Genomic DNA, 18,409 nt, shown 5'->3' with positions numbered 1-18,409 from the left:
CCATGGGCACCCCCCACTATCCTCACCCCTGGGCGCCCCCAAAGTCTGTATCCCCATTCACCCCCTGCCCCCCCCCCCACCCCATGGACACGCCCATCCAACCCCCAAACCCTGAGACCCCACCCCTTCCCCATGGGCACCCCCAATTCACGCCCCCCCATTCACCCCCTGCTCCCCCTTCCCACCATGGGCGCCCCCAACACACTCACCCCCTGACCCTCCCAACCCCTGCCCCATGCCCACCCCCAAACCCTGCTCCCCCCATTCACCCCCTGACCCCCCCAATCCCTATCTCCCCCGCCCCCCCATTTACACCCTGGGCCCCCCAACCCTGTCCCATTTCCCCCCTAATCCCTGGACCCCCAAACCCTGCACCCCCCACCCATGGGCCACCCCAACCCATAGGCCCCTCCAAACCCTGATCCCCGCCACCCCTTCCCCATGGTCCCCCCAATCTCTGCCCCCATTATTTACACCCTGCCCCCCCAACCCTGTCCTATTTCCCCCCAAATCACTGGGCCTCCCAAACCCTGCATCCTCCCCACCCATGGGACACCCCAATACCTGGACCCCCCCCATTCACCCCCTGCCCGCCCATAGCCCCTGGTCCCCCCCACCCCTCGTGTCCCCCCCACACCCACCAACCGCCGCCTCCGCCTCAACCGCCGCTTTGAAACCCGGCGCCACTTCCGCCTCTCTGGCCCCGTCCTCGGGCCCGCCCATCTCCCCGCCCCTCCAGGCTCCGCCCATCTCCCCACCCATCTCCCCGCCCCACTGGCCCCGCCCCCAGCTCCTTCCCGCCCCTCCCGGCCCCGCCCACTCACTCTCCTGGGGTTGAGGGTTCGAGTCCCGCTCGGGTGGCCAAGAGAGTTGGGGGGGCGATGACTGCGCTGTGTCCCCCCCAAAACAGTCCCGAAACAGCCCCCTGAACCGCCCCCAGAGCACCTCCTGAAACAGACTAACATCCCCCAAAATATCCCTGGAGTATCCCCCACAACATCCTCAACCCCCCCCCCCAAGATATCTGCTTGTTATAAGCACGCGATTCTGAGAATCCTCCTCAAAAACACCCCCCAAAGCACCCCCCAAAACCTCTCCCCAAAGGCACGATGCTCATTGGCCCTGACCCCGTTTCAGCGCCTCCTGGGGGGCGTTGTGGGGGGACTCACGGATTCTGGCAGGTCTGAGTGCCGGGGGGGGACGCGGCTCCGGGCGTCCTGCCCCGTGTCCCCGGGAACCGGCACTAATTGGCAGCGGAGCTGGAACGACGCCCGGACACGGCCTGGAAAACAAAACAAGCTTATTTGGGGGGGGTCAACTTTGCAAAATGCCCCCTGAAAATTGAAAATAATGATTTAACGGGGCCCGAAACCCTGCGGGATTGTCCACGGAGACAGTGGGGAGAGTGACCCCCACGCTCGAGCGTCTTCCCGCAATGGGGAAAACCTGGAAACGGGGGCTCGGAGAAGGGGGAAAAATCACAAATCGGGGTTTTTTTGCCCCAAATACATGTCAGCGCGAGGCCGGCGGGGAGGCCAGAGCACACAGGGCCCTATTGAAAGGGGAAGAACAAAACAAAAACGGGAGAAAAAGCAGAAAATAAATGAGGCGGGCGCCGGGCCAGGTCGGGAGCGCGACGGGACGTGCCCGGAGAGGGAGGCGCAGGAATCGGGGGGCGAAGGCGCCCGAGATGTGGGGAGCAGAGGCCGCCCCGGGGGGGCCCCGCGCTCGCCCCCGCCCGCTGCCGCTGGCCTGGCTCCTGGCGCTGCACGCAGGTGGGTCATTTGCCCAATTTGCCTCTCTTTTCCCCCGTTTTCCCACCCTTTTCGGGGGGTAGCGAGGCAGAGGATGCGCTGGGAGGGGAGGGTTTGGGGGGTGCTGCGTCCCACTCTGCGGAAGCGGGAAAATTGGGGGAAAACTGGGATTTAAAACTATGAAAAAAACACTTTCCGAGAGGGGGAAACCGGCCCTGACCCCCCCACGCTTTTTCCTCCCAATTTTTACTTATATTTGATCTTCAAACTGCTCTCTTCGCCATCATTCAGCTTCCCCAACGACCCCGTTTCCCCCCCATTTACTCCCATCCTGCTGCACCCTCGCTTACGTCCATCATATTTTTGCCCTAAACCCGCAGTTTTTGGTGCTCGACGAACCCCAAACTGCCCCATCCCGGCTAAAACACCCACGACAATTTTGCACCGTTTTCCCCAAGTTTGACCCCAAAACTGGCCCCGTTTCCCTGGGGGTGCCAAGCGAACAGGTTCACACATCACCGCCTTTGATTCGCACCCCAAAATACCCCCTGGGCACCCCAAAAAATGCCACTGTGCTTTTTCCCCCAAAGAAACAGTGATTTACAACCCAAATTTATCACCCGAAGCGGAGAAAAATATCACAATTGGGTTAAAAATGGGAAGAAAATGGTTAAAAAAGCAGCAATTTGGGGGTGCACGGATGCGTTAAAGCCGCTTTTGCACCCCGTGGGTGGGTTTTCCCCATGGGGGTCCCTTAAAATTTCGGGGGGGGGGGGGATGCTGTCAGGACCGAGCGGCGCCGGGAGGACGGACGGACGGACGCTGAATACCAATAGGTCCCATGACTTTTCGGGCTGTTTAAAGCCTTTTTCTTCCATTTCCCACTTCCCCCCCCTCTCTTTTCTTTTCAATATGAGGTTTGTTCGGTGTGTGCATCCGCCCCCATGATATAATTGGGGGGGGCTGGAGCAACCAAGGGGGTGCAAAATCCATTTTGGGGGGGATACGTCCATTTTGCAACAGGTCGCATCAACACGGCTGCAGCAAATCTCCTGTTTCCCCCCTCCACGCACATTTTGGGGGGAACGCGGGTGCTTTTGCAGCGCGTTTGCACCCACCCAGCAATGGGAGGGTGCCCAAACCCCAATGGATTTTGGGGGGGTGACATGTGCATTTTGCAAAGGGTTGCATCAACCTGGCTGCAGGAGCACTCTCACCCCCCCACGCAATTTTGGGGGTGACATGTGCATTTGTTGCAAAGCATTGCACTGAACCAGCTGCAAGTGTGTTCCCTCTGGGCAATTTTTGGGGTGACACATGCATTTGTTGCAAAGCACTGCACTGAACCTCTTGCAAGAGCGTTCCCTCCCTATGTAATTTTTGGGGTGACACATGCATTTTTGCAAACCATCGCACTGCCCCGTGCACTTTTCAGGGCTATGCATCTTTGCCAAGGGTTGCATCAACCTGGCTGCAGGAGCACTCCCAGACCGCAATGCAATTTTTGGGGTGACACATGCACTTTTGCAAAGCATTGCATCAACCTGGCTGCAGGAGCACTCTCACCCCCATGCAATTTTTGGGGTGACACGTGCATTTGTTGCAAAGCATTGCACTGAACCAGCTGCAAGAGCGTCCCCTCCCCTAATGCAGTGTCGGGGGCATTGCAAACATTCTTGCAAACCATCGCATCAACCTGGCTGCAAGAGCTCTCCCCCCCAGTGCAATTTTGGGGGCGATGCATGCATTTTACACAAGGTTGCAATAACCTGACTGCAAGAGCACTCCCTCCCTGATGTAATTTTTGGGGTGACACATGCATTCTTGCAAACCATCGCATTACCCCATGCACTTTCCAGGGCAATGCATCTTTGCAAAGGGTTGCATCAGCCTGGCTGCACAAGCTCTCCCCAATTCCAATGCAACTTGCAGGATCACGCATGCAGTTTTGCAAACCATTGCCTAACCTGGCTGCAAGGCCACTCCCTCCCCCGATGCAATTTGGGGGTGACACGTGCATTTTTTGCAACGCATTGCATTGACCCAGGTGCAGAAACTCAACCCCCTACATTTTTGGGGTGACGTGCATTTTGCAAAGGGTTGCATCAACCTGCCTGCAAGAGCACTCCCAGACTGCAATGCAGTTTTTGGGGCAACACATGCATTTGTTGCCAAGCATTGCACTGAACCAGCCGCAAGTGCATTCCCTCAGTGCAATTTTTGGGGTGACACATGCACTTTTGCAAAGCATTGCATCAACCTGGCTGCAGGAGCACTCTCACCCCCATGCAATTTTGGGGGTGACACGTGCATTTGTTGCAAAGCATTGCACTGAACCAGCTGCAAGAGCGTCCCCTCCCCTAATGCAGTGTTGGGGGCATTGCAAACATTCTTGCAAACCATCGCATCAACCTGGCTGCAAGAGCTCTCCCCCCCCGGTGCAATTTTGGGGGTGATGCATGCATTTTGCACAAGGTTGCAATAACCTGACTGCAAGAGCACTCCCTCCCTGATGTAATTTTTGGGGTGACACATGCATTTTTGCAAACCATCGCGTTGCCCCGTGCACTTTTCAGGGCAATGCGTCTTTGCAAAGGGTTGCATCAACCTGGCTGCAGGAGCACTATCACCCCATGCAATTTTTGGGGTGACACGTGCATTTGTTGCAAAGCATTGCACTGAACCAGCTGCAAGTGCATTCCCTCAGTGCAATTTTGGGGGCAACACATGCATTTTTGCAAAGCATTGCATCAACCTGACTGCAAGAGCGCTCCATCCCCCAATGCAATTTTGAGGGCAATGCATGCATTTTGCAAAGGGTTGCATCAACCTGGCTGCAGCAGCTCTCCCACTCCCATGCAATTTTTGGGGTGACACATGCATTTTTTGGGGTGCATTCTTTGCACACCATCACACTGACCCGCGTGCACAAGCACTTGCACCCCACACACTTTTCGGGGTGGTGCATCTTTGCGAATGTTCACACAAACAAGGGTTATCCACCCCAGGGCCAGCGAAGCATTTTGGGGGCACTCACCCCAGCTCCGGGAGGGGGTTCCCCGTGTTTCTTGGTGTCCCCACCGTCTGTCCCCCCCACCCCAAGGTCTCCTGGCGGGGGTGAACATCACCAGCCCCACGCCGCTGGTGCGTGGCACGGCGGGGAAGGCGGCGCTGCTCTCGGTGCGCTACGCCAGCGCCAGCACCGACAAGCCGGTGGTCAAGTGGCAGCTGAAACGGGACAAACCCGTCACCGTCGTCCAGTCCATCGGCACCGAGATCATCGGCAACTTGCGGCCCGATTACCGCGACCGCATCCGGGTGCTGGAGAACGGCTCACTGCTCATCAGCCCCCTGCAGCTGAGCGACGAAGGCGCGTACGAGGTGGAGGTGTCCATCACCGACGACACCTTCACCGGCGAGAAGACCATCAACCTCACCGTGGACAGTAAGCGCAAGAAGGGTGTCCGATGGAGGTTGGGTTCTCCATGGGACATCTTTTTGGGTGGCCTTTCTCCAACCAGGAGGTGGGTTTGGGGGTTCATGCAACCAAGCTACATCCCCGGTGGGGTTTTGATGTCCCCCTTCCTGTCCCTTGGGTCCGTCCGTCCTCCAAGACACAGCATCACCCTGGTTGCTTGCCCACAGTCCCCATCTCAAAGCCGCAAGTGCTGGTGGCCTCCTCGACGGTGCTGGAGCTCAGCGAGTTCTTCACCCTCAACTGTTCACATGAGAACGGCACCAAACCCACCTACACGTGGCTGAAGGACGGGCGACCGCTGAGCAACGACTCCCGCCTGCTCCTCTCCCCCGACCAGAAGATCCTCACCATCACCCGCGTCCTCATGGCTGACGATGATGTCTACAGCTGCCTGGTGGAGAACCCCATCAGCCACGGCCGCAGCGTCCCCGTGAAGCTCACCGTCTACCGTGAGCCACCCATCACCCCCTCCTGCAACCCCTCGTAGATGCTCCCACCTAAAATCTTTTGGGGGGTTGTCCCCCCTCATTCATCTCCCCCAGGCCGGAGCTCCCTCTACATCATCCTCTCCACGGGCGGCATCTTCCTCCTCGTCACCCTGGTGACAGTTTGTGCCTGCTGGAAACCCTCCAAGAAGTACGGCCAGGGGTGATATGGGAGCCAAAGGGGGTTCCTCTTCTCCTGTCCCATATTGTCCCATCCCGTCCTGTCCCATTTTATCTTCTCCCATCATCCCATCTTGTCCTGGACACCCAATCTCACCACACTTCATCACATCCTGTCTTATCTTGTCTTGTCCTCTCTTGCCTCATCTCATCATCTCATCTCAATCTCAACTCATCCTGCCCCATCTTGTCCCATTCCCTTCCATCCCATCTCATCCCATCCCATCCCCACCCCACCCCATCCTGCCTTCACCCATCTGTCCCATCCCATCTGATCCCATCCCACCTCTCATCATCCCATCCCATCCCATCCCATCCCATCCCATCTCATCTTGTCCCATCCCGTCACATCTTGTCACATCTTGCCCCATCTCATCATGTTACCTCATATCATCTCATCCCAACCCCTCCCATCTCATCCTGCCTTGACCCAACCATCTCATCCCATCCTGTCCCATCTTGTCCCATCCTGTCTCATCATCTCAACACATCTTTTCCCATCCCATCCCATCCCGTCCCGTCCCGTCCCATCCCGTCCCGTCCCGTCCCGTCCCGTCCCGTCCCGTCCCATCCCATCCCACCTTGTCCAATCCCAATCTCAATCCCATCTCATCCTATCCAGTCTTGTCCTACCTCTTCATCTTATTTCACCCCATCCCATGCCATGCCATCCCATCCCCGCCCCACCGAGCCCTTCCCCAGCTGCCCCATGGGACGTTCCCCATCCCACGGTGCCACTTTTGCCCCATCCCCTGTCCCCTCCCCAGGGAGAAGCGACAAGCAGAGCTGCAACCGGCTTCCGACTACGCTGAGCAGGACGAGGAGCGCCTGAAGCACGACGGTGAGTGCCCAGCGCCAGCGCGGCGGTGGGTTGGGGAGCGCGCGGTGAGCAACACCTCGTCTCCCCGCAGCCGAGGGCATCACACGCAGCGGCGACCACGAGCGCAAGAACCCAGTGGCCTTGTACATCCTCAAGGACAAGGTGAGTGGCCGGGAGCACGCCGGCTCCGTCCCGCGGTGCCGGCTCTCGCATGCTCGTCTACCCTTGGCTTTTGGCAGGATTCGCCGGAGGCGGAGGAGGATTCGCCGGCCGAACCCCGCGGTGCGGTTGAAGCGGGTTACACCAGCTCCCCGGTGCCTGCGGCCGGTCGCTCCCCGGGCCCCGTGGGGCGCGCGACTCGCCGCTACCATCGCTCGCCGGCGCGCTCGCCCGCCTCCACGCGGACGCACAGGTCGCCGCCGGGGTCGCCAGCGCGTTCCCGCGGTGCCCCGCGGCTGCTGCGGACTGCCGGCGTGCACGTCATCCGCGAGCAGGAGGAGGCCAACGCCGTGGAGATCAGCGCCTGAGCGGGGGACATGTGCGCGCTCGGGCGGTGGCGAGCGGGTGGGGACACGCAAGGCCCCGCTGCTGCCTCCAGCCGGCGTTTTGCTGGGTGTAAAGTCACTAATTTGCTATTGATCCCACCCGGAGCTCCCCTCTTCCGTCCCCCGCCTGCCCGGGGCGTCGCTTTGGTGGCTTGCTGGCCGGGACAAGCGTGCAGGGAGCACGCGGAAAGCACACACGTGTGCAGGGAGCATTCAGAAAGCACACGCGTGTGCCGGGAGCACACGGGACAGAGCGTGCACGTGGTGCGTGGGGAGAGCGTGCAAAAGGGCACGCACAGAGCAAGCAAGAACGCAGTGCACAGAGAGGGCACGCGGGAGCACACACAGTGTGCAGAGCATGCACAGAGCGTGCAAGAGAGCACACATGGAGCGTGCAGAGAGAGCGTGCAAGAGAGCATGCACGGAGCACGCAGAGCTTGCATGCAGTGTGCAGAGAGGGCATGCATGGAGTGTGCCAGAGGGATGCACAGAGCAAACAAGCATGCGGTGCACAGAGAGAGCACGCAAGAGCGCACACACAGCATGCAGAGCATGCACAGAGTGTGCAAGAGGGCACACATGGAGCATGCAGAGTGTACAGAAGGAGCAGGCGCTGAGTTTGCAAGAAGGCACATGCAGAGTGTGCAGGGAGAGCGTGCATGCGGTGCGCAGCGGGGTCATGTATGGAGCATGCAGAGTGTGCACACGGTGTGCAGAGCATGCACAGAGCATGCAAGAGAGCACACGTGGAGCGTGCAGAGAGAGTGAGCAGAGTGTGCCAGAGAGCATGCATGGAGCACGCAACAGCATGCATGGAGTGTGCTACAGGGCATGCACAGAGCACGCAGAGCGTGCATGCAGCGTGCAGAGAGGGCATGCATGGAGTTTGCAAGAGGGCATGCACAGAGCATGCAAAGAGAGTGTGCATGCAGTGTGTGGAGCAAGATGCATGGGGCATGCAGAGAAAGCATGCGTGCAGCACACTGAGGGAGTGTGCACACAGCATGCAGAGACAGCATGCACGGAGCGCGCAGACAGTGCACACGTCGGGTGCAAGGGCAGCGTGCACGGAGCGCACAGACAGAGTACGTACAGACCATGCGAGCGATTGCGTGCACAATGTGCAGAGAGAGTGGACACAGCGTGTGCAGAGGTGTCACACAGCGCGTGTGCAGAGAGTGGAGGGAGCGTGCACCCAGCGTGCAGGCAGAGCGTGCACCCAGCGTGCAAGGGCACGTGCACAGGGCATGCAGAGATAGTGCAAGAGGGTGTGCACGAGTGTGTGCAGAGTGTGCAGTGAGAGCACGCATGTGATGTGCAAAGAGGGTGCACGCACAGTGTGCAAGAAAGACTGCGCATGCAGTGCTCGCCGAAGGTGTGCACAGAGCATGCAGCAAGCGTGCAAAGGGTGTGAGAATAGAGCATGCATGCAATATGCAGAGAGACCGTGCACGGAGTGTGCAGCAAGTGCACGAAGAGCATGAGGAGAGAGCGTGCACGCAGTGTTTGCAGGGGGTGTGCACGGAGCATGCGGCGAGTGTGCAAAGAGTGAGGAGAGAGCGTGCATGCAGCGTTTGCGGAGCGTGGGCATGGAGCATGCAGAGAGCACGTGCACAGTGTGCAGCGAGCGTGCAAAGAGTGTGAGGAGAGTGCATGCATGCAATATGCAGAGAGAGCATGCACAGAGCATGCAGCAAGCGTGCAAAGAGTGTGAGGAGAGAGCGTGCATGCAACGCTTGCAGAAAGTGGGCATAGAGCACACAGAGTGAGTGTTCATGGAGTGTGCAGCAAGCGTGCAAAGAGTGTGAGGAGAGTGCATGCATGCAGCATTTGCACGGGCATGCATGGAGCACGCCAAGAGAGCATGCAGCGAGCGTGCAAAGCACGTGCAAAGGAAGTGTGCATGCAGCACTTGCAGCAAGTGTGCGTGGAGCATGCAGAAGCTGCATGCGTGGAACAGGTGAAAAGAGCTTGCACCAAGTGTGCAACCGCGACATGGAGCGTGCACAAGTGCGCGGGGGTCGTGCCGAGCGAGGACCCCGCGCCCCGTGTGTGCACGACCCCCCGCCGCTGCTCCCCCTCCCCGCGCCTGGATTTTCTGTGAAAATCCCCCGTTTTGGGGCACGTGCCATTGCCCCCCTCCCAGGTCTTCCTGGGAAACAGGTTTAGGGTGCAAACCTGGTTCCGGGGCACCCTGGGGTGCTGGAGCGCTACTAACCAATAAACTAAACTACTGCCCAGCCCGCGGCGGCACCCGGGGGTGACTTTGTGGGACAGGGTGACAACCCTGGGGTGCAGGGGGGACACACAAGGGGTGGGTGGTGGGCTCGACGCACCTGCTGACACATGAATTTAAGCTTGCGAGAACCTGGAGTGTTCACTCTGGTCCCTACTGATGGCCCCAGCTAAGAGCTCCTTTCTTCCTCTGAGTGTAGAGGGGGTGGGAGGAGGTGGAACTTCTTCTGATTAATTAAATTCATTAACGACCGGTGTCCCCAAAGTAACAAATTTAAGCTTGCAGAGCTTGGGAGAACCTGGACCATTCACTCTTGTCCCTACTGACGGTTCCGCTCAAAACCTCGTTTCTTAACTTTTCTTCCTCTGAATACAGGGGGGGAATTTCTTCTGACTAATTAAATTCATTAACCACCGGTGTCCCCAAACTGCGGGTGCTGCTGGTGCCACCAGGCACTCCCACTGCCACAGCCCAGCTGAGCTGTTTGTCCGTCTGTCCACCCCCTCCCGCCGCCCCGTCACTTCCCAGCCCCGGCGTCCGGCTATTGTCCCCCCGCATCCGGAGCAGGATCCGGCCCCGGTGCCGCCGGGGGTGACGGGGATTTGGGGGGACAGGGACCGGCATGGCGGGCGGCTGGGCGGCAGTGCTGGCCCTGGGGCTCTGCCTGGCCGTGCTGCACCGGGGAGGTGAGTGCGGCCCCGGGGGGCGGAGAACTCCCCCAATTCCCCCAATATTCCCCCAAAATCTGCCCCACCTAGGCTGAGCCCACACTCAGGGCACCCATCGGCCTCCATGTCACCCACAGGCTGCCACCTCCCTGAGACACCCCAACCTGCACCGGGTAAGGACAGGATGTGGGTGGGGGACCCCAAAAAATCCACTGTCCCCCCCCAACCCACGGCATCCCCTCCGGCCACAGCGCTGCGGGACAATTTCCGCCTGCAGCCGGGGGACTTGGTGGCCACGGTGGGACAAGCCCTGGAGCTGGATTGCGTCCCCCCCTCCGGGCACCCCGAGCCCCGTGTCACCTGGAAGAAGGACGGGGTGACCCTGGACGTGAGCGGCGGGCGGTACGTGGTGACCGAGGGGAAGCTGCGGGTGATGCCGGCGCGGCGCAGCGACTCCGGGCTCTACGTCTGCGTGGCAGCCAACGCGGCGGGCGAGAGGGAGAGCCGGGGCGCCCGTGTCGCTGTCCTGGGTAAGCCAAGCGTCACCCGCGGGTGGGGGACACCTCGTGTGGCCTCGATGGCACCTCCTCCTTGTCACCCCACAGAGAAGCCGACCATCGTGCGGCACCCAAGTGACGTGGTGGCGGCGGGCGGCGACACGGTGGAGCTGGGCTGCGACGCGCAAGGGGACCCGGCGCCGCGGGTGCAGTGGCACAAGGAGCGCGGGGACCTCCCGTGGGGCAGGTGGGTGGTGGCAGGGTGGGGGTGTCACCTCCCCGGGGTGGGGATGGGGGTGACCATGAGCTGGTGATGCCCGCAGGCACGAGGTGGACCAGAAGCACACGTTGCGCCTCTTCGCAGTGACGCCAGCCGACGGCGGCACCTACGTGTGCACGGCACAGAGCCAGCTGGGCAGCGCCGCCGCCACCACCCACCTGCGGGTGGCGGGTCAGTGAGGGGACATCCGCGGCCACCACTGTCACCCGGGGTCATCTAGGGGGCCATGTGAGGGGATCTAAATGGGGCCGTCTTGTGGGGGTCATCCAAGGAGTTCAACCAAGGGGGTTCCAACCAAGGAGGTTATCCAAGGGGTGTCCAAGGGAGGTCAAACCAAGGGACGTCCAACCGAGAGGGGTCCATCCAAGGAGGTCACGAAAAGGGAGAACCATCCAAGGGAGGTTCAGCCCAGGAGGTCATCCAAGGGGTGTCCAAACAAGAGAGGTCCAGCCAAGGGAGGTCATCCAAAGAGATCATCCATGGGGGTCCAAGGGAGGTCCAACCAAGGAAGTTCCATCCAAGAAAGGTCCATCCAAGAAGGTCACCCGAGGGAGGTCCAACCAAGGAGGTTATCCAAGGGGTATCCAAGGGGTGTTCAAGGGATGTCCAACCAAAGGAGGTTCATCCAAGGGAGGTCCATCCAAGAGGGTCGCCCAAGGGGTGGTCCAACCAAGAGGTCCATCCAGGGAGGTCATCCAAGGGAGGTCCAAGGGAGGCCCAACAAGTGAGGTCTATCAATGGAGGCCCATCGAAGAGGAGTCCATCCAAAGACGTCACCCAAAAGGAGATCCATCCAAGGGAGGTTCAGGCAAGGAGGTCATCCAAGGGGTGTCAAACGGAGGTGCAACCAAGGGAGGTCTGTCCGAGGGAGGTCCAAACAAGAGAGGTCCAACCAAAGAGGTCATCCAAGGGGTGTGTGAGGGAAGGTCCAACCAAGACAGGTCCATCCAAGAGGGGTCCATCCAAAGAGGTCATTCAAGGAAAGTCCATCCATGGGGGGCCATCCAAGGGAGGTCCATCCAAGGAGGTCATCTAAGGGGGGTACATCCAAGTGGTCCATCTGAGTGGGTCCATCCAGGGAGACATCAGGGTCTCCAGGGATGGGTATCTGAGGTGGGTTCTGGGCAGGTGCCCAGGGACCTTCCTCCTGCTGTCACCCTCCCTTTGCTCCACAGAGCGGCCACCACCTGGCCGATGGGACGCTGCCCCACGAGACCTCCTGGCTGTGCGGCTCCACCTGGACAACGGCACCACGCTGCCCGCCGCCGCTGTCCGCCTCCGCTGGCAGGTTGTCCCCGCCGGAAGGGTGGGATGTGACATGGGGATGAGGCTGGAGCTCCATCCCCGTGTCCCATCCCATCTGGTAACCCTTCCCATCGTCTCCAGATGCTGGTGCCAGCGCCGGCTCCAGAGGGTTACGTGGTGCTGTACCGCTGCCTACACCCAACCATCACCCCCTGGTTCCAGCAGGACGTGGGCAGGGAGCTCAGTGCCACCATCCCCACCCTCCGTAGGGGACACAAGTACGAGTTCAAGGTCAGACCCTACTCTGGTGGGACCCAGGGCTTGGACAGCAACACCAGGCACCTCTGGATACCTGAAGAAGGTGTGTTGGGCATGAGGGATGGATGGGTAGGTGGGGTCCGTTGGGGGTACCGGGTGTTTCAGTGTGGTTGTCCCAGCAGTGCCGAGTGCGGCACCCCAGCGCGTCACTGTGGACCAGGCGGAGACAGGGAACGGCACCGTGGTTGTGAGCTGGGAGCCACCTCCTGATGAGACCCACAACGGCATCATCCAGGGCTACCAGGTTTGGGATGGTGGGCATGGGGGTGCTCTGGCCAAGAGGGATCCAGCCAAGGTGGGGCCAACCAAAGTGGACATCCATCCCAGAAGATCCATCTAAGGGGGGAATCCACCCAGGGAGATCCATCCAAGGGGTCAGTCTAAGGAAGCGGGTCATCCAAATGGATCTAACCCAAGGAGATCTATCCGAGGGGGTTCATCTCAGGGGGTCATCCAAGAGGGATCCATCAATAGGGGTCCATCAAGAGGATTCATCTAAGAGGACCCATCCAAGGGAGGTCAATTCTGTTGGGATTCATCAATGTGGGTCTATCAAGGGGATCCATCTAAGGGGGGCCGTCAATGAGGGTCCATCCCAGGGGTGTTGATCCAAAGGGGTCCATCCATCCAAGAGGGATCCATCAATGAGGGTCAATCAAGGGGACTCATCTAAGGGGTCCATCCAAGGGAGTTAATCCTGTTGGGATCCACCAATGAGGGTCTATCAAGAGGACTCACCTGGGGGTTTCCATCCTCTCGGTGCCCCCAGGTCTGGTCGGTGGGGGAGGGCTGGCAGCGCCCCACCAACAGGACTGTGGATGGAGGCACCCACCGCCTGGAGACCCTTCCCACAACCCCCGGGGCCCGATTCTGCGTCCGGGTGGCAGCGTTCAACGGCGCGGGGCTGGGTGTCCCCAGCAATGCCACCTGCGGTGTCCTCGGTAGGGCACAGGGGACAAGGTGGGGTGCAGCGGGGCTGAGATGGTGGCACAGGGGTGACGCTGGTGGCACCTTGCAGGGGTGACAGCAGGGAGCACTGGAGTGGCCCGGGTGCTGCGGCAGCCTGTTGTCATCGCGGCCACCGGCTCATTGCTCTGGGTGGCCTTGCTCGCCATCCTCCTCCTCCTGTGCCAGCGCCGGGCCGGCCGGGACGCCGCAGCTCACCGCAGGTCAGCACCGGGGCGGGGGGGGCACGGGGGGTGTCACAGGTGTGGGACACCCTGATGACACCTCTGGCCCCGCAGGCTGGTGGCCGGTGACTCGCCGTGGCTCAGTGGCCCCTGGAAACCTGGCTGTGCCCCCCCCAACCTCAGCAGCAGCAGCAGCCTCAGCAGCCGCCTCCTGGACCCCCACCCCTCCAGTGAGACCCTCGGGGGGCTGGGACTCCCCCAAGCCGTAGGACTCCCCCCTCAATGCCATGGGACCCTCTCAGAGACATGTGATCCCCCACAGCGCCATAGGACCCCCTCCCAGTGACCCCCACCCCTCCAATGAGCCCCTGGGGAGCTGGGACCCCCCTCAAAGCCGTAAGACCCCCCACCAAGTGCTGTGGGATCCCCCAGAGTTATGGAACCCCCTCAGAATCGTGGGACCTCCGGACATATCCATGGTACCCCCACCCAGTGCCATAGGAACCCCCCCAGTGCCATGGGAACCCCCAAGTGACCCCCACACCTCCAATGAGCCCCTGGGGGGCTGGGACCCCCCCAGAACCATAAGACCCCCATTAAGTGATGTGGAACTCCCCTAGAGCCACAGGACCCCCACCCAGCTCCATGGGACCCCCACCCCTTCAGTGAGCCCCTTGGGGGTTGGGACCCACCCCCAGAGCCATGGGACCCCCATCAAGTGCTGTGGAAACCCCCAGAGCTATGAGACCCCCCTCAGAATGATGGGACCCCCACCCAGTGCCATGGGAGGCCCCCCAGAGTCATGGAAACCCCCCCACAGCCATGGGACCCAACCCCCACAAATCCATGGGACCCTCCCCAGAGCCATAGGACCCCTCTCAGAGTCAGGGAACCCCCCAGTACTGTGGGATCCCCCCCTAGATCCATGTGACCCCCCACCAATGCCATGCCCCCCCCCCCCACCAGAGCCATTGGGAACCCCCAGGTGCCCCCATTGTCGTGAGACCTTCTCTACAGGTGTCAGAGCCCTGGGGAATTAAGGGGACAAGGGACACTCAGGTCAGCACCCATGGGTGCCCCCTCTCGCCCCCCCAGCCCTGTCCCTGGAGCCGCCGAGCATCGGGCCCCCCACACCCCCAATCCGGGGGGGGAACCTGCCACCCCCTGGGGACACAGGGGGACATCCCGGAGTGCGCACGACCCCCAGCACCCCCAGCCCCGCACCCTGGGAGCGCATCTGCAAGCCAGGTGGGTCTGGGGGACATGAGGGGACATGGAGGGGTCACAGGGGACATGGAGGGAACACAAGAGGTGGCTCATGACTCTGTGTCCCCCCCCATGCAGAGCTGCACCAAGTGCACAGCACCCCGCTACTCACCAGTGGCCATGTCCCTGTCACCAGCAGCGGAGGTGAGTGGGGGACAGATTTGGGGCTGGTGACTGGGTGGCCTCAGAGAAGGGGACACGATGGTGACACCGCCACCGCCGTGGTGGCCAGAGTGGACCCGCGGCAGCTGCCAGTCTTCAGCTCCCCAAAACCACGGAGGGGCAGCGCCTCGCTGGCCTCTGGTGTCACCGGGTCACTGGTGACACCCCCAGCACCACCTCAAGCTTGGCACCCACCAGTGACACGGTGAGTCGAGGTGTCCCCACTCTGGGGACACGGATGGGTTTCCCCACCTTGATAGTACTAGAAAAGCCAGCATGTCTTCTCCACCCACAGGTGTGCGGCCACCGTGTGCCACAGGGACATGTCCCCCATGACCAGATGCCCCAAGGATGTGTCCCCTGCCACCAGGAGCCCCAGGGACATGTCCCCAGTCACCAGGTATCCCAAGGATGTGTCCTCGGTCACTGGAATCTCCAGAGAGACATCCCCGGTCACCAGGAACCCCAAGGACATGTCCCCAGTCACTGGGATCCCCAGGGACCTGTCCCCTGTCACTAGGAACCCCAAGGACATGTCTCCAGTCACTGGGATCCCCAGGGACATGTCCCCGGTCACCAGGTGCCCCAAAGATGTGTCCTCGGTCACTGGCATCCCCAGGGACATGTCCCCAACTACCAAGAGACCCAAGGATGTGTCCTCAGTCACCAGGATCCCCAGGGACACGTCTCCAGCCACTCAGCGCCCCAGGGACATGTCCCCAGTCACTGAGAGCACCAGAAATGTGTCACCTGTCACCAGACACCCAAGGGACAAGTCCCTGGTCACTGAGCATCCCAAGGACACATTCCTGGCCACCAGGCACCCCAAGGAGCCACCATCAGGCACCAGGCACCAGAGGGACACGATCTCAGCCACCAGGCACCCCGAGGAGATGTCCCAGATCCCTGGACACTGCAGGGACACTTTCCTGGGGAGCAGGTACCCCAGGGACATGTCCCCAGACACCAGGAACCGCAGGGACCCATCACCAGTGACCAAGCACCAGAGGGACATGTCCCCAGCCAGTGGGAACCCAAGGGACATGTCCCCAGTCACCAGGCTCCCCAAGGAGAAGTCCCCAGCCACCAGACACCGCAGTGACACATTCCTGGCCACCAGGTACTCAAACATGCCCTTGGCCACCGACTGCCCCAGGGACCCATCACCAGTTACCAGGCACTCACGGGACACATTTCTGCCCACCAGGTACCCAAAGGACAAGGCACCGTCCACTGTGAAGGACACGTCCCCAGACACCAGGCACCCCAGGGACATGTCCCCAGTCACTGGTCAGCGGAGGGAAACATTCTTGGCCAACAGGTACCCCAAGCGCATATCCATGGTCACCAGGTACCCCAAGGACACCAGAGATGTGTCCCTGGACACCAGCTGCCCCTTGGACCGCATCACTGGTGACCAAAGCCCCAAGAGATGTGTTCCTCATCAACAGGTACGCAAGGGACATGTCACCAGCCACCAGGCCTCCCAAAGACACATCTCCAGCCACCGGGCACCCTCAGGAGATGTCACCAGTCACTGGTCACCGGAGGGACATGTTCTGGGCCAACAGGTACCCCAAAGACAGGTCCCTGGTCACCAGGTACCCCAGAGACGTATCACTGGTGACCAGGGACCCAAAGAACATGTTCCTGGCCACCAGGTATCCCAAAGACACGTCCCCACCCACCGAGCACCCAAGGGACATGTCCCCTGTCACCGGGCGCCTCTCACCAGCACTCAGTGATGGCGTCCTCACACCGCAGCAGGTGGCCGAGGACCTGGAGATGGACCAGGACACCACCTGCCCCAGGTGACCAGGACACCACCTGCCCCTGGGACACCCCCACACTGGTAGTGTCCCCCGGTGCCAGCTCTGTCCACACCGTGTCCCCTGCAGCCCCCCGGTGCCCACCACGCCGCGGTCCTTCTCGCCGCTGCACACCTATGGCTACATCTACGGGCCACCAGCCTCTGAGCTGGGTGAGGAGGATGAGGAGGACGAGGAGGAAGAGGAAGAGCGGCCAGTGATGCAGGGTTCACCGGGGGGGTCCCTGCTGAACGGGTGGGGGTCGGTGTCCGAGGACAACTTTGCCAGCGCCCGCTGCAGCCTGGTGAGCTCCTGCGATGGCTCCTTCCTCCTGGACGCCAGCTTCGCCCGCGCCCTGGCCGTGGCCGTCGATGGCCTCGGCTTCGGCCTCGGGGACATCGATGGTGGTTACGGGGGTGAGCCACGTGTCCCCAGACCCCAAACATCATCACCTCCCATGGGGATGTGGCCCCATCATGACACCGCGGTGATGCCACCACCTCCCAGCAGGTCCCTCACCACCACCATCACCGTCACCCTTGGAAAGGGTTTTCTCGCCTAGCGTCCCCATCCCCACCTGGGAGTGGGGGACAGCGCTGGGAGTCCCGCGGCACGGTGAGCCCTGACATAGAGGTGACGGGCGCTGGTGGTATCACCCATTGCGGGGCACTGGAAAATGTCCCCTTTCCTTTCCAGGTGGACACGGGAGTGGCAGCCCCTGGGCCAGGGCAGGTGGAGAGCAGGGGACAGAAGGGACAGGAGCATGGATGTCCCCAAGAGGGAGGACACGACAAGGCCAGAGTCCCCTCAGCTCAGCTAAAATGCAGTTTTATTAAGCGGTTGCCCAAAAAGGGGCTTCCTGCTCGAAAAGGCCACCCATGGAGGGTAGGTGGCACCAGGATGGATGTTGTCCCCAAGTGTCCTCAGCCCTCCCCAGAGTCCACCTCCTCCCAAGTGTCCTCACCCTCATCAGGTGTCCCCATCCTTCCTCAACATCCCCCAACCATCCGTTATCCACCCGAAGTGTCCTTGTCCATTGTCCCCATCACTGTCCTCATCCCCACCGACCATTCTCATTTCTTTTGTCCCCATCCTTCCCAACCATCCACGTCCTTCCTCAGTGTCCTTGTCCCACCTCGACCACCCTTGGCCCCCTCAAGTGTCCTCATCTCTTCCAAGCCACCTTGTCCTTCCCTAATGTCATTGTCTCCCCTTTGAGTGTCTTCATCCCTCCTGAGCATCCTTGTTCCCAGGGTCCTCATCCCTCTTGAGCATCCTTGTCCCCCCAGTTGTCCTTGTCCCCAGGGTCCTCATCCCTCCTGAGCATCCATGTCCCTCCCCAGCATCCTCATCCCTCCCAGCTGTCCTTGTCCCCAGGTTCTTCACCACTCTGTAAGCATCCTTGTCTATCCTGACTGTACTTGTCCCCCCCACAAGCACCTGTGTCCCAGCCTCGTGCTGTCACCCACAAGGCACTGGCTCCATGTCACCCTATTTCCATGGTGTCACTCAGAAATTAAAGAGCATCCCCCCCGTC

General features: G+C 60.9%; 3 protein-coding genes across 11 annotated transcripts in view; 2 read left to right on the top strand and 1 right to left on the bottom strand.

Annotated features, from left to right (window-relative positions):
• Nucleotides 1–10,666, bottom strand: part of CCDC15 (coiled-coil domain containing 15) — a 23,955-nt gene extending 13,289 nt beyond the window's left edge. For 2 of the 6 annotated variants that reach the window (XM_065040630.1, XM_065040635.1), the window contains exon 1: nt 642–768. The gene's annotated coding sequence lies outside the window, so the exon portion shown is untranslated. Of the gene's footprint in view, nt 1–641; nt 769–824; nt 959–1,169; nt 1,443–10,526 lie in introns of those variants that run through there. The other 4 variants (XM_065040634.1, XM_065040633.1, XM_065040632.1 and 1 more) reach the window with 4 other exon arrangements.
• On the top strand, nt 1,458–7,361 carry HEPACAM (hepatic and glial cell adhesion molecule). Its single transcript, XM_065040629.1, has 7 exons — nt 1,458–1,775; nt 4,858–5,199; nt 5,400–5,681; nt 5,775–5,868; nt 6,665–6,738; nt 6,809–6,879; nt 6,957–7,361. The coding sequence occupies exons 1-7, from the start codon at nt 1,604–1,606 to the stop codon at nt 7,242–7,244; spliced, it is 1,323 nt and encodes a 440-aa protein (XP_064896701.1). The 5' UTR covers nt 1,458–1,603; the 3' UTR covers nt 7,245–7,361.
• Nucleotides 9,643–18,409, top strand: ROBO4 (roundabout guidance receptor 4). Of its 4 annotated transcripts, XM_065040624.1 has the most exons (20): nt 9,643–10,184; nt 10,304–10,339; nt 10,418–10,696; nt 10,772–10,910; nt 10,987–11,114; nt 12,119–12,231; nt 12,330–12,549; nt 12,629–12,750; nt 13,276–13,447; nt 13,525–13,675; nt 13,751–13,866; nt 14,732–14,884; nt 14,981–15,269; nt 15,360–16,184; nt 16,272–16,385; nt 16,516–16,635; nt 16,726–16,875; nt 16,963–17,288; nt 17,380–17,487; nt 17,569–18,409. In XM_065040624.1, the coding sequence occupies exons 1-20, from the start codon at nt 10,121–10,123 to the stop codon at nt 17,706–17,708; spliced, it is 3,765 nt and encodes a 1,254-aa protein (XP_064896696.1). In that variant the 5' UTR covers nt 9,643–10,120; the 3' UTR covers nt 17,709–18,409. The 4 variants fall into 4 exon arrangements, with proteins under 4 accessions (XP_064896696.1, XP_064896695.1, XP_064896694.1 ...); XM_065040623.1 differs by having other exon boundaries at nt 10,304–10,696; nt 17,383–17,487; XM_065040622.1 differs by having other exon boundaries at nt 10,304–10,696.

Source organism: Columba livia, chromosome 24, assembly GCF_036013475.1.
Source record: "Columba livia isolate bColLiv1 breed racing homer chromosome 24, bColLiv1.pat.W.v2, whole genome shotgun sequence".
NCBI lineage: Eukaryota > Metazoa > Chordata > Aves > Columbiformes > Columbidae > Columba > Columba livia.
The sequence above is the reverse complement of the archived record's forward strand: the minus strand, read 5'-3'. Positions and strand labels throughout refer to the sequence as shown.

Bases quoted from the DNA above. Each gene is read 5' to 3' on its own strand.
- HEPACAM (XM_065040629.1), top strand. From the start codon at position 1,604: ATGAGGCGGGCGCCGGGCCAGGTCGGGAGCGCGACGGGACGTGCCCGG. The intron at 6,739-6,808 runs GTGAGTGCCCAG...GTCTCCCCGCAG, and splicing joins GGAGCGCCTGAAGCACGACG to CCGAGGGCATCACACGCAGC. The intron at 6,880-6,956 runs GTGAGTGGCCGG...GGCTTTTGGCAG, and splicing joins TGTACATCCTCAAGGACAAG to GATTCGCCGGAGGCGGAGGA.
- ROBO4 (XM_065040622.1), top strand. From the start codon at position 10,121: ATGGCGGGCGGCTGGGCGGCAGTGCTGGCCCTGGGGCTCTGCCTGGCC. The intron at 10,697-10,771 runs GTAAGCCAAGCG...GTCACCCCACAG, and splicing joins CGCCCGTGTCGCTGTCCTGG to AGAAGCCGACCATCGTGCGG. The intron at 16,636-16,725 runs GTACCCCAAAGA...CCTGGCCACCAG, and splicing joins GACATGTTCTGGGCCAACAG to GTATCCCAAAGACACGTCCC.